At 38.2% G+C, this 14081-nt stretch overlaps 1 protein-coding gene across 2 annotated transcripts in view; it reads right to left on the minus strand.

The window, feature by feature from the left end:
* EXOC4 (exocyst complex component 4) overlaps positions 1 to 13249 on the minus strand; it is an 819820-nt gene extending 806571 nt beyond the window's left edge. For both annotated transcript variants that reach the window (XM_012473980.2, XM_012473981.3), the window contains exon 1: positions 13140 to 13249. In XM_012473980.2, coding sequence (XP_012329403.1) covers positions 13140 to 13225 — 86 coding nt within the window. In that variant the 5' untranslated portion in view covers positions 13226 to 13249. The remainder of the gene's footprint in view (positions 1 to 13139) is intronic.
* Positions 13250 to 14081: the final 832 nt, after the last annotated feature.

Raw genomic sequence — 14081 nt, forward strand, 5'->3', positions numbered from 1 at the left:
AGGGAAACTCCCCCTTTTAAAACCATCAGATCTCATGAGACCCATTCACTATCAAGAAAAAGTGCAGTGCAGGAGAGACACACCCCCATAATTCAATCACCTCCTACTGAGTTGCTCCCACAACATGTGGGAACTGTAGGAGTTAAAATTCAAGATGAAATGTGGACCCAGGCAAACCATATCAGTATCATACTTTGTAGAAATAAAGAGACTGAGTTTTTTATTCAAGGCACAGTCTTCAAGGAGCAGAGTCTGACCTCAAACCTGGGCCGTATGACTCTTACTGGCTTCACTAATCTGCCTCTCAGATGTGCTCAGAAGTGAACACAACATACTTCCAAATGGAAAGAGGTTTTATGTCGCACAACATGAACACTATATTTCTAATAATTTAGCCTAAAACTACATTGCATTTTTTAAAATATAGTACAAAAATTATCTGAGATCCCTTTGACAGTAAGTGCTGACATGTCAGCTCTCACTCATCCTCTACTTGTAGAATTTTAAAACTAAATGCAGAAATTTACATGCATCCTTGTGTCCTACATGTTTGGAAAGGAAGGTGAAAGTGAGGCACAGGATACAAACTACTGAGTGTCTATAATATACCAGGCAATACAGTGGTTATTTTGCATAACTAATCTAAGACAATACTCAAAGCAGTCTAGTATAATAAAATATTATCACCAGTCTTTTTACAGATAAGGAATCAGAGGCTTAGAGAGGTAAAGTAACTTATACAAATGCACAGTTAATATCAACGTTGAAATTAAAGCTAAGTATATTTGACTCTGAAATCCACGCTCTTTCTACTATACGTGTTACAAAATCCTATCTTCCCTGCCTTCAAATTCTGAGCTGCAGGACTGTACTCTCATCAAGCCACAGTTCATATGTAAAGAGAACAGCAGACAGCTAGAGATGAAAAGAGAGTACCAAGCAGCTTTTTCAGTAATAACAGTCTTGAGTCTGGACAAGATTCAAAAGCATGAGCTAAATATAAGACATGATCAAAGGACAAATGGTATAACGTTGCCAACCCAAGATGTGTTCAAGTTATTGAATCACTCTAGTTTTTTTTCCATTCCTATCTCAAAACGATTATGACTTAAAAACTATTGTCAAGTTCATGGAGGAACATAAAAGAATAAACTAGATTCCAGTTAAGCTGGACACAAAGACATTTCTGGATCATTAAGAATTTTTCACTAAGACAGCTCTGGTATTTTGCATGATGAATTACATCTTAACCATGACTAATTAATCCCCAGGAAGGAATTTATTTACATAAAGGGCTAAAAGGACCATGGTAACATGTTAAGCTACTGTTAACAGCATCTAGTAGGAACAAATACTTTTCAAAGTTCTAGTGTATTCACAATCATGAGCTCCAAGTGAGTCCCATAAACAAGCATTAAAACCCAGGGTAAATAATTGGAGATCTAAAACTGAATTTGTCTGTTTCCCAGTTTCATACTAGCTTCTGTATTTCAGTGTAATTGATCAAATGTTTTGAAAGGAAAATAACCAGTCACCATCACTGGTTCCTTCTGTGGAGCAATTTTGCTTTCACTTTGGACTTAACAGAGTAATGGAGTCCAGACAGGAGAAAATACATAAAAGTCAGTATTATTCTGAAAGACAAAAGAAAGATCAAATAAAGGAAAAAGCACACCTGTGAAAATAAGGTCAGTCACCAAAAGTAACTCATCACTCAAGTGGAATAAAAGGGTGCAAAAAGAAAAACCCAAATCTAGAATTCTACCATTAGGAATACACCAGAAAAGTCTCTTACTACCTCATCAAGTATGTCAAACAAGAGCCATCTGCATATATTTTAAAGGAACACAGGTTCTGGAATTTTTTAAAAACCCAGATTCAAATAAAGCTCTGCAACTTTCAAGCTATCTGACCTTCAGTAAGTGCCTTAACTTTTCTGCGTCTGTTTTTTTCTTTGTAAAACAGGTAAGATAATAAGACTACCTGCCTTACCAGGATGTTTTAAGGACTAGAGAAGTATGTGAATGTGTTTTGAAAATATAAAGTGTGACAGAAGTGTTGGCTGATACATTATCAGGAACAAAATAAATAATCTATCAATCACAACACTGTTAACCCAAATCCCCTAAAGCCTACCCCTTTCTAAAGTTCCTGAGGATATTTATTTCTGAGCTGAGATCAGATCTTTTCTTTATATTCTTACAGTGCCTGGTATATTAAGTGCTTAGTAAAAGCTAAGTAATGAGCAGCAGTGCGATGAAGGATCTGGAGAGGTCATGGAGGGTGGTTCCCAGTCTTAAGAAACAATTGCAACTAAATTGTTTTGCATGAAATGTAAGCACAAAAATCTGCAGAAAAGAACAAATGACAGTTACTCGTGACCCTATTTAATTCACTTCTTCATTCAACAAATATTCACTAAGTATCTATTACTTACCAGGCACCATTCTAAGGGGCCAGAGATACATACAGCAATCAACAAAACCAATCCCTCCCTCATGAAGCTTATATTCTAGTGAGGGGAGCAGGGAAGTAGCAGCTACACAAAAGCCGCGGCAGGCAAGGAGGAAGGAGAATACTTCACATAAGGAGGCCAGGGAGGGCCTCTCAGATAAACATGGCATTTGAATACAGCTTACTAGGAAGTGAGAGAGAAAGGACACTCTCTGGGAAGCTGATTCCAGAGAGAACAGACCCTGAAACAGGTGTGTTTAGTCTGCTCAAGGAACATGGGATGGGAAGGAGGTCAATGTGGCTTTAGAGACTTGAGGAAGAGTGACAGTGATAGGAAATGAATCAAGGAGAAAACTGGGAGCCAGACCAGGCACAACTTTGTGGGCTTTTACTCTGAGTGTCTTATGAAGCTACTTGGGGATGAGCACCCAGCCAAAAACTGGTAACTTTTCAACCTGTATTTAATGGTGAAACTGAGTAACAAGATCTACGTTCAAGATTCATTTTAATCATATCCCATCTCTTCCCCAAAAAGATGTGAGATGGTTTGTAAAAGAATATAAATAATAAAAAGTCAAATACAAAGGAGAAAGTGGGACTAAAGAGATGCAGGGCTAAACAACACCAAACAAATGTAAAACACAACTATGCAGATCATATGGGCAAGCACAATCCATATGAAGTGAGCCCCCAAACTAAATCTGAGCTTCCTAGCAGCCCAGACAAAAGGAGACACATCACATGACATAACTCTCATTCTCAAAAATAGGGACTCCAGTTCCTCTAAGGAAGTAAATTTTAAACTAGTCCTAAATTCTAAAAGAAATCTTCCACTTAAAAAAACACGGAAGACCTAATATAGCAAAAGATGTCCTTAACAATCTTCTGAAACATGGCCATTTCTTGTAAGTTCCTTCAAGAACATAATATTCAAACTCAACTCAGGCTGAGATTTTGAAAAATCTGAATATAGCCCAAGTATAAAGATTTTCCAACAATTCATTTTAATTTAAGGCTAGAATTTAGGGAACTTACAGGACTAAACAGATCAAATTATGTTTTATTAACTTTAATATTATAAGCCAGAAATAAATGCAGTTAAGACTGATAAGCAGTTGTGAAAAATTAACAGCTTGACCAGGGATCTTGCCTGAGCCTCAAGACTACCTGTAGGTGATGACAGATTGTCACTCTAGAAGCAGTTTAGGATATTTTATTCCCAGGGTACCACCTGTTATGAATTGAACTATGTCCCTCTGAAATTCAAATATTGAATCCCTGACTCTCACTGTTACTGTATTTGAATACGCTGCCTACAAAGAAGGTAATAAAGGTTAAGTGAGGTCATAAGGGTGGGCCTTAATCCAAAAGGACTGACATCCTTAGAAGGAAGAGGAAAGAGAAGCCCTCTCCACACACTTAGACAGCAAAGGCCATGTGACAGCAGAACAAAGGAGCCATCTACAAGCTGGGCAAGAGGCTTCCCTAGAAACCAGCCCTGATGAGCTGATCTTGATCTTGAACTTGTAGCCTCCAGAACTGTGAGAAAATACATGTCTATTGGTTTAGCCACCCAGTCTTTGGTGTTTTGTTATGGCAGCCCAAGCAGACTAATACACCACACCTTAAAACACAGGCAGTGTTATTTTGATTGGTTAATTTCTCAAAATAGATGTTATCAGTCACTCTCCTTAGTCATAAGCAACACAGACTCTTGGCAAATCCACAAGAATTAGATGCCTAATACAGCCCCAGATAATTAAAACTAATTAACCGGCCATAAGAAATATTTAATGTAATACACCTGAATTTTGGCAACACCTGCAGAATAATTAGCATTAAGTCATGCCATCTGAAAACAGTTAATGGGCTTAATTGTCTACTAAGGACATTACTTGTTGGCATCCACTGACCTCTCCTCTAGGAATAATAAAGATTAACAAAACAATTAATGGAAATCCCTTCAAGCAACTCAGAAAAACTAATTACAAGTAGAGCTTCACATATCCAAAAATCACTTATCAGGAAGCAACAGCTCTACAGAGCACATCTACAATAAGAATCAAATCTCCACAGTGACCCCTCTCATTCTTAAAAGTACTCAAAATGGGCACCTAACTGGATAAACTATGTCACTGAATCCCTGCCTTTTCTACTCATCAAGCACCTGAACCGCCCAATCAGCACTACCGTCTCTCTTGTTGGGGCAATTCCAATGAGATGTTTTTTTTGTTTTTTTTTTTGAGACAGTCTAGTTCTGTCGCTCAGGCCACAGTGTAGTGGCGCAATCTTGGCCCAAATGAAATTTCTTAAACTGCATAATGGAAAGAGTACTAGAGAGGGAGTCATCCTGATTTATTTACAAAATATTCTAAGACATTATCATAAGGCAAAAACTAAGTATAAACTTTCAACAAATGCTGAAGACTAATTTCAGAACCTCACTCCAAGATGGGAAAAAAAAGAATTATTAGCTTACTGATCTTTCCAGAACATAATATTCCAGTTGCTACTGATCCCAATGCAAGAAAAAATGTCTACAGTTGATGTGATTCTTTACAACATAAAACCTCACTACAAGATGGAAAAAAATAATGAATTATTAGCTTACTGATCTTTCCAGAACATAATATTCCTGTTGCTACTGATCCCAAAGCAAGAAAAAAGAGTAAAACTGATGTGATTCTTTACAACATAAATCCTGTTTTCTTTTCCAAATTGCTTTTAACCAGAAGACATTAGGTTATGTTATTAGATCTATTCAGCCTTAATTTCACAGTGTGACAGTCAGGTTCTCTTTGCCTTTAAAATACGAAATAGCCAATCTAAGAAATGCCTGACAGCACCATATACCTATTATGTCGTCAGGGAAACAGAAGACAGTCTTAAGTATGAATAGACTCAAAGTACAAACTGAAGAGGAAAAGAGATAGGTAAGAATATAAACACTAAAGAAACAAGAAATAGGTCTTCCAAGCCTATTATTCTAAGCTGAATATTGTGTATACGATGAACAGCCTATATATGCTCCCAGTGAATTATAAAAATAAGAGACCCTCATCATAATTCTGTGTTACTCAGAATTTTGAGTTTAATGTGTAAAAAAAATTACACATTAAAGAAATGTTGGAGATTTGTATCCCTATATAATCACTTAAGATACGGCTTCACTCAAAGCATAACCAAATCTACATTACACTTTTAAATCGGATTTTACTATATTCAATTATACATTGTGATTGCCTGTTTCTTAATTATGTCTTATTAGAGTGCACAAAATACAAGATAATCCCATCCCAATTGATAGCAATTCACAATGACAAGTCCCTCTGAAAAAGTTTTCTGATGCATAAAAACAATATCCCCTAACAGTACAAAGAGATTTATTTAGTATCAAGTGACAGTGAACAATTTTTGCTGTAAAGTCAATTGAAAATTCATTGGTGTCTTGCTTCAGACAGCACTTAGGGCCAATTACTACACCCAACACATAGAGTTTTCCAATATTTCAATTAACTCAGTTACAGAACACTTCTGGAGACGAATAGCTACAAATCTCTTAGGCAACAAAGAAGGCTATTATCTAAAATCAAGTAAAATCACCTCACTAAGGCATAAAATTGAGTCCAACACTGACAAAGTCAACTTAAAATCTCCCCCCTACTCTTACTTCACCCAACTCTACCTCTTTTTCTACTTCTATTTTAAGCCTCACATCCTTCTTCAAGCACTGTCCACAGTGATCTTGTTTTCTGGTGAGTTCCTCAGAAACAATGTTTTACAAAATATTAAGAGGTGTTATGTGGTCAAATTTTGGAAATTTGATGAAGAATTAAATGGAATATATACCCCCATCCATGGATCAGAAGACTCAAAATAAAGATGTCAATTCCATATATTAATCCCAATCAAAATCCCAACAGGTTTTACTGTAGAAATTGACTAGCTTATTCTGAAATTCGTAAGAAAATGCAAACAACCTAGAAGACCCAAAACTACTTTGAAAAAGTAGAATAAAGTTAAAGGGCTTACACTGTCTTCAGAACTTACAAAAGCAGTAATCGAGACAGTGTAGTATTGTTATCAATATAAACACAAATGGAACAGACTAGAAAGTCAAGAAATAAACCCACGCACATAAAATTGGTAAACTGGTTTTTGACCAAGTTGCAAAAGAAAGCAAATAAAGGATAGTCTTTTTAACAAGTGGTGCCAGAAATGGATATCCTTATACACACACACACACACACACACACACACACACACACACAAAATGTACCGGAAAAAAACTGATAGGAAAGGATCATTCTAGGATGACACTCTTTGTTCCTTATCTTCAGCTAGACAGTAGTTACACAGGCAAAAATTCATCAAGCCATATACTTGAGATTTGTGCACTCTAGCATATACATGTATACCTCAAAAAGGAGGACAAGTAAAATTAGCATATAGAGTAAGATCCCATATTTAATTAAAAAATATATATTTCTGGCCATCAACATTTCAAATACACACATACATTTACACAGAAAAGAGAGGGGTCTGGAATTAGGTTCATCTTATCAATGATAGTAACTTGCTGAGGATAAAATTTGAAATAATTTTTTCTTACTTTCATCTTCATGTTTTTCTGCATTTTCATTGTTTGAATTATTTATCATGAGAATACTATTTTTATAACAATACAGTGATTTCTTTTTCTTAAACTGGAACCAAAAGTATTAATAGTGCATAATTCTGGTGAAGAAAATATAGGTGGGCCAGCCATGGTGGCTCACGCCTATAATCCCAGCACTTTGGGAGGCCGAGGCAGGCGGATCACCTGAGGTCAGGAGTTTGAGACCAGCCTGGCCAACACGGTGAAACCATCTCTCTACTAAAAACACAAAAATTAGCTGGGTGTGGTGTCATGCACCTATGGTCCCAGGTACTTGGGAGGCTAAGGCAGGAGAGTCACTGGAATCCAGGAGGCGGAGGTTGCAGTGAACTGAGATCACAGGACTGCACTCTAGCCTGGGTGACAGAGCAAGACTCTGTCTCAAGAAAAAAAAAAAAAGAAAAGAAAGAAAATATGGGTGATTTTTTTCCTCCCCTAATGTTGTCTATATGTTTAAGTCCTCCACTTAAAAAAACTTATATAACTATGAAGATGGTATAGCAATATTAAAAAAAGAAAAAGAAAATGTATGTACATGGACAAGATCCATATGAAAAACTGAAAAAGAAAAACAGGTAATATTTTGGGAAATGAGATTGCTGGACAATGTTCCTATGATGCTAGTCTGTACAAATTTGTACAATATAATTTTTAGAGGACAACAAGAATTATCTCAAGAGTATGGGCCCCTTGATTTGCTTGTTTGTACTCTTTTCAGTCTTTTAATCTAATATGTTTTATACTTTACGTGTGTTTATATTTTACATGTTTTACATACACACATAAGGAAAATATATTTAAGTCTAGCTTTTTTAGCTGACTCTCAAATTACCAAATAATAGTACTATCTTAATTCAGCTGTACAAGATTTCCTAGTTACAAAGACAACATTCTGACAAATGGAATCAAACACTCTAGTCAACCCGTCAAGGTTATTCCCGGTGGAAAATTAACATTATAACCTAGTTGCTATCTGGCAAATATATTAAAACCAAAAGAAGCTTCTTAACCAGAGACTACAGATCCTAGAAAGGAGGAAATGAACATCTGAGTGTCTACTGTGTGCCAAACTGTGCTAGGCACTTTTATATACTCTTACCTCATGAGATGTTCCAAAAAACCACAGATCGTATTATTAGCCCATTTTCCAACCACTCTGAGGAAACTAAGATGGTGGTTTTAAGTAACTGGTCTAAGGTTATACAGGTAATACAGCAAGTTTCAACTACAACATACCACCACAGCACTTCTCACCACAGGCTATGACCACACCTATCTACAAGTAATGGCTTAAAAAAACCTGACCACACCACCCACCATCAAAACAAAAGGCCTCAAAGCCTTCAAGAAATCCCAGTGTTAACAATTACACAAGGTACACTAAAACATGGGTCCACAAGATGCTAACCTGCATGTTTAGTCAGAATATGGGAATTTTTTGGCCCCTTACATTCACATACGCTGCCGGACATCTCAGGATTCCCTGACAGCATTGTTTCTGGGTATTCTAGTAGTAATTTTCAAACAACACAGCAACGGTAGGGCCAGGACGTACTAGAGTGCAAAGAGAACTAGAAACCAAAAAACCATTATGTGATGGGCTCAAATGAAGAGAAGACATGGTGCTGAAAAAAAGCATTAACACCTAACCCAACTTCCAGGACTTCACTCAAAACAGAGTGACCACTTTCCTTCCCTGCCACAAACTGTGTCATGAACCTCAAAGCTGTTTGTTCAAAGCCCTGATCAAAGCCTAGACCCCTTCAACAAAGTTTACTTTGAATTAAACACAGAGCTGACCAAAATACTCTCAGAGGAAGGAAATTTAACAGGTGTCTACAATAAAGGATTTTCTAAGTTTTTGAAATTTCAACTTCTGTGAAGACATAAAAGTTGATGAAAACGTGAGCCTTCCACTGCCTTCAAACCTCCTTGACATCTGTAACCAGAATGTGTCTTCAAAAGCTCTGCTCCAAGGTTTCAATAAGGTCTCCTGAAGTCACAACCAAAGTTTGTCTTCCCAATTAAACTGGCCATTACAGGCCAAGTTATAAAGAGAGACAACATTTAATTGGAAAGCAAATCACCTAACAGTAAGTGGTAGACACATTTCCCAATTAAAAATCTGACAAGAACTCACAGAAATAAAGTATCTCCAAAATGCCATCTTTCTTATTTCCCATCTAGAGAGGCTGCCTCCTCTGACTTGCCATCAAACAAAAGGTTGGCAGGGGAAATCAACAGAAAGGTAGAAAAATTGTATCCAAATCATACATCAGCAGGTCAACTGAAAAGTAGGTGTGTGTATGTGTATGTGTAAAATTGCCCAAATCGCACATCATACATCAGCAGGTAATCAGGATTCTGTCCACCCAATTAGTTCCATTTTAAAGGGCCAGCGGTAAGACTTAAAACCAAAAGCTGCAGTTGATCGTAGCCTCTGACTCCCAAGCACTATCTGCCCCCTCAGCAAAGCCCCACCTCACAGGCCTGAGGACCTCTTCCGTAAAGCCCTGGAAGTCTACCCTTTGAAACATCTGGCTGTCCTAAAATATTTTTATCCAATATTCTTAAACAATTAAAAATTTTTGAGTCTCAAGTCACTTAAAAAATCATATAATACTTGCATTACAACTATACTACATCTTAATTTTTGGCTTTTAAATGCTTTAAAGTTTAAACACTTTATACTACCAAATACTTTATACTAGCAAAATACAGACTTTTTAACTATTTAGTACACAGGCTGGAAATAGCGATGAATTGGATATTCCCCACGTCTATACCTACTCTGTACTTAAGTCAAATACTTATCCACCTGTAGTGTTAAAATACAACATTAAAAATGACTGTAACAATAAATGCTACTCCGACTATTAGGAAAAGCATTGAAAAAATACAAAATTTTATGATAATACATAAGGTAGTATAGAAATGACATTTTGACACGTGAGCAAGAGAATTAAAGGAGCATTTTTAACATTCACTATTCAAAAAAGAAAAGCTACTCAGTGATAGAAAAAGATTAAAAAAAAAAGACAAACTGATCAAACTTTTCAAAAGACAGTAGACTCTATAACAAGTAATTTATTTTGTGACAAAATAAGTCCATTGAAACATGAAAGAGAACTGGCCGGTACCCGGTACATCTTAGGAATGCTCAGACCTTATAAACGTGAGCCTCAGATGGGTTTTCCTTTTTGTGGCTTGTTGCCAAAGCAACAAGAAAGCTACAGTCTTTGGGGGAGAATTTGAAATAAAAAGGTTAAAGATAGGAGGAGGTAATCAAAGTTTTATATGAGGAATTAAGAATAGTGAATACGATGTTGCAAGAAGGGAAACATAAGGATACAAATTGAACAGAAAAACAAGCAGCAACTTCCTAGTGACAGTGCAATTTACTAACAAGAAATACACATTCCTGGTTCTATCACCCTCAGAACTCTCCCCCGATTCTCCATCCCAAACACTAAAGTAATACTACCACTCTCCTCTCATTCACTACCACTGTTTATAAAATTTAAACCACTGGGTATGTTTAAAAGCATACTAGGAAGGAAATAATAGGAAGTTATAGCTACCAACATCCTTACTCTAACACCAAAGTCTCCCTGTGACTCAAAGAAATGTGGAAATACAAACACCAACAGTATTTGGTCTTAAGGTCATATATAATGATACATCCCAAGCCTTACTAAACTTGCCCAGGATACTAGGTCTAGACATTTCCTTACACCATGCTCGTAAAAAAATATATAACAAAAGTGTTATTCAATGGTCTGAGGTGGTCAAAGACAAAGCAGAAAAATGAGGGTTGGGTGCCATAGCTCACACCTGTAATCCCAGCACTTTGGGAGGCTGAGACGGGCAGATCACAAAGTCAGGAGATCGCGACTATCCTGGCCAACATGGTGAAACCCCATCTCTACTAAAAATACAAAAATTAGCTGGGTGTCGTGGTGCACGCCTGTAATCCCAGATACTCGGGAGGCTGAGGCAGGAGAATCGCTAGAACTCGGGAGGTGGAGAATGCAGTGAGCCAAGATCGCACCACTGCATCCCAGTCTGGTGATGGAGCAAGACTCTGTCTCAAAAAAAAAAAAAGAAAAAGAAAAATGAAAAGCAATAATGCACAACAGAAATCAAAGTAAAAAATGCCTAAGCCTAAATCACAGTGATAAAGTGAAGGTCATATATTAATAAAGTGTCAAAAGAGATGGATGGATAACCACAAAATCACGGTGCACACCACGGAGCAGTAGGGGATTTCTCCCGGAGAACATTAAGACCATTAAGGAATGGTCAACCGAAGGCAATGTATGTTCTGAATTAGCATTAGTAAAAAAAGCTTTAGGTTGGTTTTCATGCTGTTTTCAAAAATATGACATTTAAAGTAAATTCAACTGGAACTGAAGAAAACACAAATAGAATAAAAGAAATGGGAACAGCCTGGAGAATCAAAAGTACACAGATGAGATGGCACATTTCACTTCCATTGGAAACAGCCACTCCCAGATGAACTATACTCTCCTCAAGGGTAACATTGTGTCTGCTTCATCTTTGCAAAACTCAGGGCATTTACTCAGTCAACAAATATTAAATACGTAACACGTGCCAGACACCACACTACAAACTGGCACTAAATACCTACTGTTTAAATGAATGTTGATAAGGCAGAAAAAAAAAAGTTCAAAAAAGGATCCAAATAAATTCATGTCCAGGCATTATAATTTCACAGGAAATTCAGATGGGAAACGACATTCTAACTGGAATTTTAGTATCACTAGATACATCTACGCTACCTGTGTGCGGGCCTACAGATTCACAACAGTACTTCCTCTGTATGGTCAGCCAAGTCTCCTAAGCATTTCCACACAGATTTATTCTCTTACGACCAAAATGAAACTAAGAGTAATGATTTAACAGGCCATAATCTTAAAGGCCCCTAAATAAGACCTATGAGATGTGTCTTAGTGAGTGGCAAGCTGTTTTAATGGTCCGATATATTCATTCATTGAAGTGCTCAGTACCTACCAGATAATGTTGGGCCCTGGGTTTTGAAAAGATGAGATCAAGACACTCCAGGAGCCTTCCAAGAATGCAAACAAAAGTTTAGCATACGTGGGGGAAAAGTAGGAGTGTTTATGAAAAATAACTGACTTGAAATTCAAATGCCAACAACGTAAAAAACGTGCCATAATAAATTTTATTTAGATGGTTTTAGTCAGTCCCTGTATCATCTTCAAGGTGCTGAAAGGGTTCCCCCAACCTCAATATATTTGATTCTTTTTCAAAAGCTCCTAAAAGGTCCACCACTCCCACTCCACTCCCACCCCAATCTTCTGGGAGGTGCAGAGGGAGAATGCATGGTGAATAACTTGAAATTGGTTTGGTTTTGTTTCTTTTAAGAAATAGACCAGAATGGGAAGGCAGGAAAAGGCAGAGCAAAAATCGAAAACCGATGTGTGCCTTCAAACCCACAGTCCTTCTACCAGCTCATTGCAGATTCCCGTATGTGAGGCTGGGCCACGCACAGGTGGTTGAAAGTATCCAGAGTGTGAAAACACAATCTGCAACTCGTGACAGGAGTCTCCGGACTCCAAGGCCTTCCACCCCAAAGTCCAAGAAACCAGACGCCTTTCTCAGTGAGTGCTGCTACAGTAAAACAATAAATACGCATTTTGGAAATCAATGAACACACCTTCACCTGGTTTTCTCTACCAAACCCAAACAGCATACTTTAAGGGCCGGGAACGCTAATAGAAGGTGTTGCCCCTAAAGAAAAGACTGAGACGGGGCTCCTCCCTCTATAGCTAACCCCAGAAAAAAAGACGGGCAGGGAAATTGCTGGGGCCCTGGGGAGGGGTTAGGGCCCTGGGGAGGGGTTAGGGCCCTGGGGAGGAGCTGCGGGAGGCAAGGAGGGAAGGGGAGGGAGAGCAGGGTGAGACCCAGCTAACCCTTCTCCCTTCCAAAGCGGAGGTCGAGCCGCTGCCCCCCATCCCCAGACCCTGCCTCCTGCCTCCCTCACCTGATCACAGAGATGAGCAGCCCCGAGGGGTCTTTGCTTTTGCTGACTGTGCTTCTGTATTTCCCACCAGCTGCTTCTGCCGCCATCTTGGACGTGAGGAGAGCCGCTAGGCTCCAAGGAAGCCAAGCGTGCGTAAATTCTGTATTCGACCCTGAGTCTCCACCAATGGATGAAGAGAATTCCAGAGGCGCGGAAGTGTAAAATCCAATCACTGAAGGGAGGAGGCGGGACTAAGGGGGCAAGTTTCGAGGCCGCGATGCGCGTGTTTGTTCTAAGCACTCTGGGAATCGTAGTTTTCCTTCTGCGTCTCCTGGACGCGCAGGAAAGCTAAACCAGCTGCAACTTCCTAAGTCTTATAATGAGTATCTTCATTTATCTTTATTCTGACTTCGAGCTTTTTTCGGCTTCCTTGCTTTTAGAATTTTGTCAGGCTTTAAATCAAATTTATCTGATGATGACAAATGTGTGAGGGTGTGCATTTAAATGAAAGAGGGGGTTCTCTGCTAGATGCCTATGTGCGAAGTTTGCCTTAAGCACAAGTGATTTTTTAAAAATTCAGTCAAATGCGAAAATGAATATGAACAGAAATGCTTTTCTTTATTCTGTAAAACTAATGTTTCTACATTAGGTTTATTTGTGACTTCACTTTTTCCCAATGCTCATACATTTCCAGATAGTCCTAAAAGCACATGCACAGGAATAAACAAATGAATATTGATAAAGAAAAGACAGTATTTCTCATTCATAAGTGGCAGTTGAACAAAGAGAGCACATGGACATAGGGAGGGGAATATCACACACGGGGTCTGTCAGGGGATGGGGGGCTAGGGAAGAGAGAGCATTAGGAAAAATACCTAATGTAGATGACGGGTTGATGGGTGCAGCAAACCACCATGGCAAGTGTATACCTATATAACAAACCTGCAGGTTCTGCACATGCAT

The sequence above is a fragment of the Aotus nancymaae genome, unplaced genomic scaffold (genome assembly GCF_030222135.1).
Source record: "Aotus nancymaae isolate 86718 unplaced genomic scaffold, 86718_ANA_hifiasm-v0.15.2.pri h1tg000002l, whole genome shotgun sequence".
Taxonomy (NCBI): Eukaryota; Metazoa; Chordata; class Mammalia; order Primates; family Aotidae; genus Aotus; species Aotus nancymaae.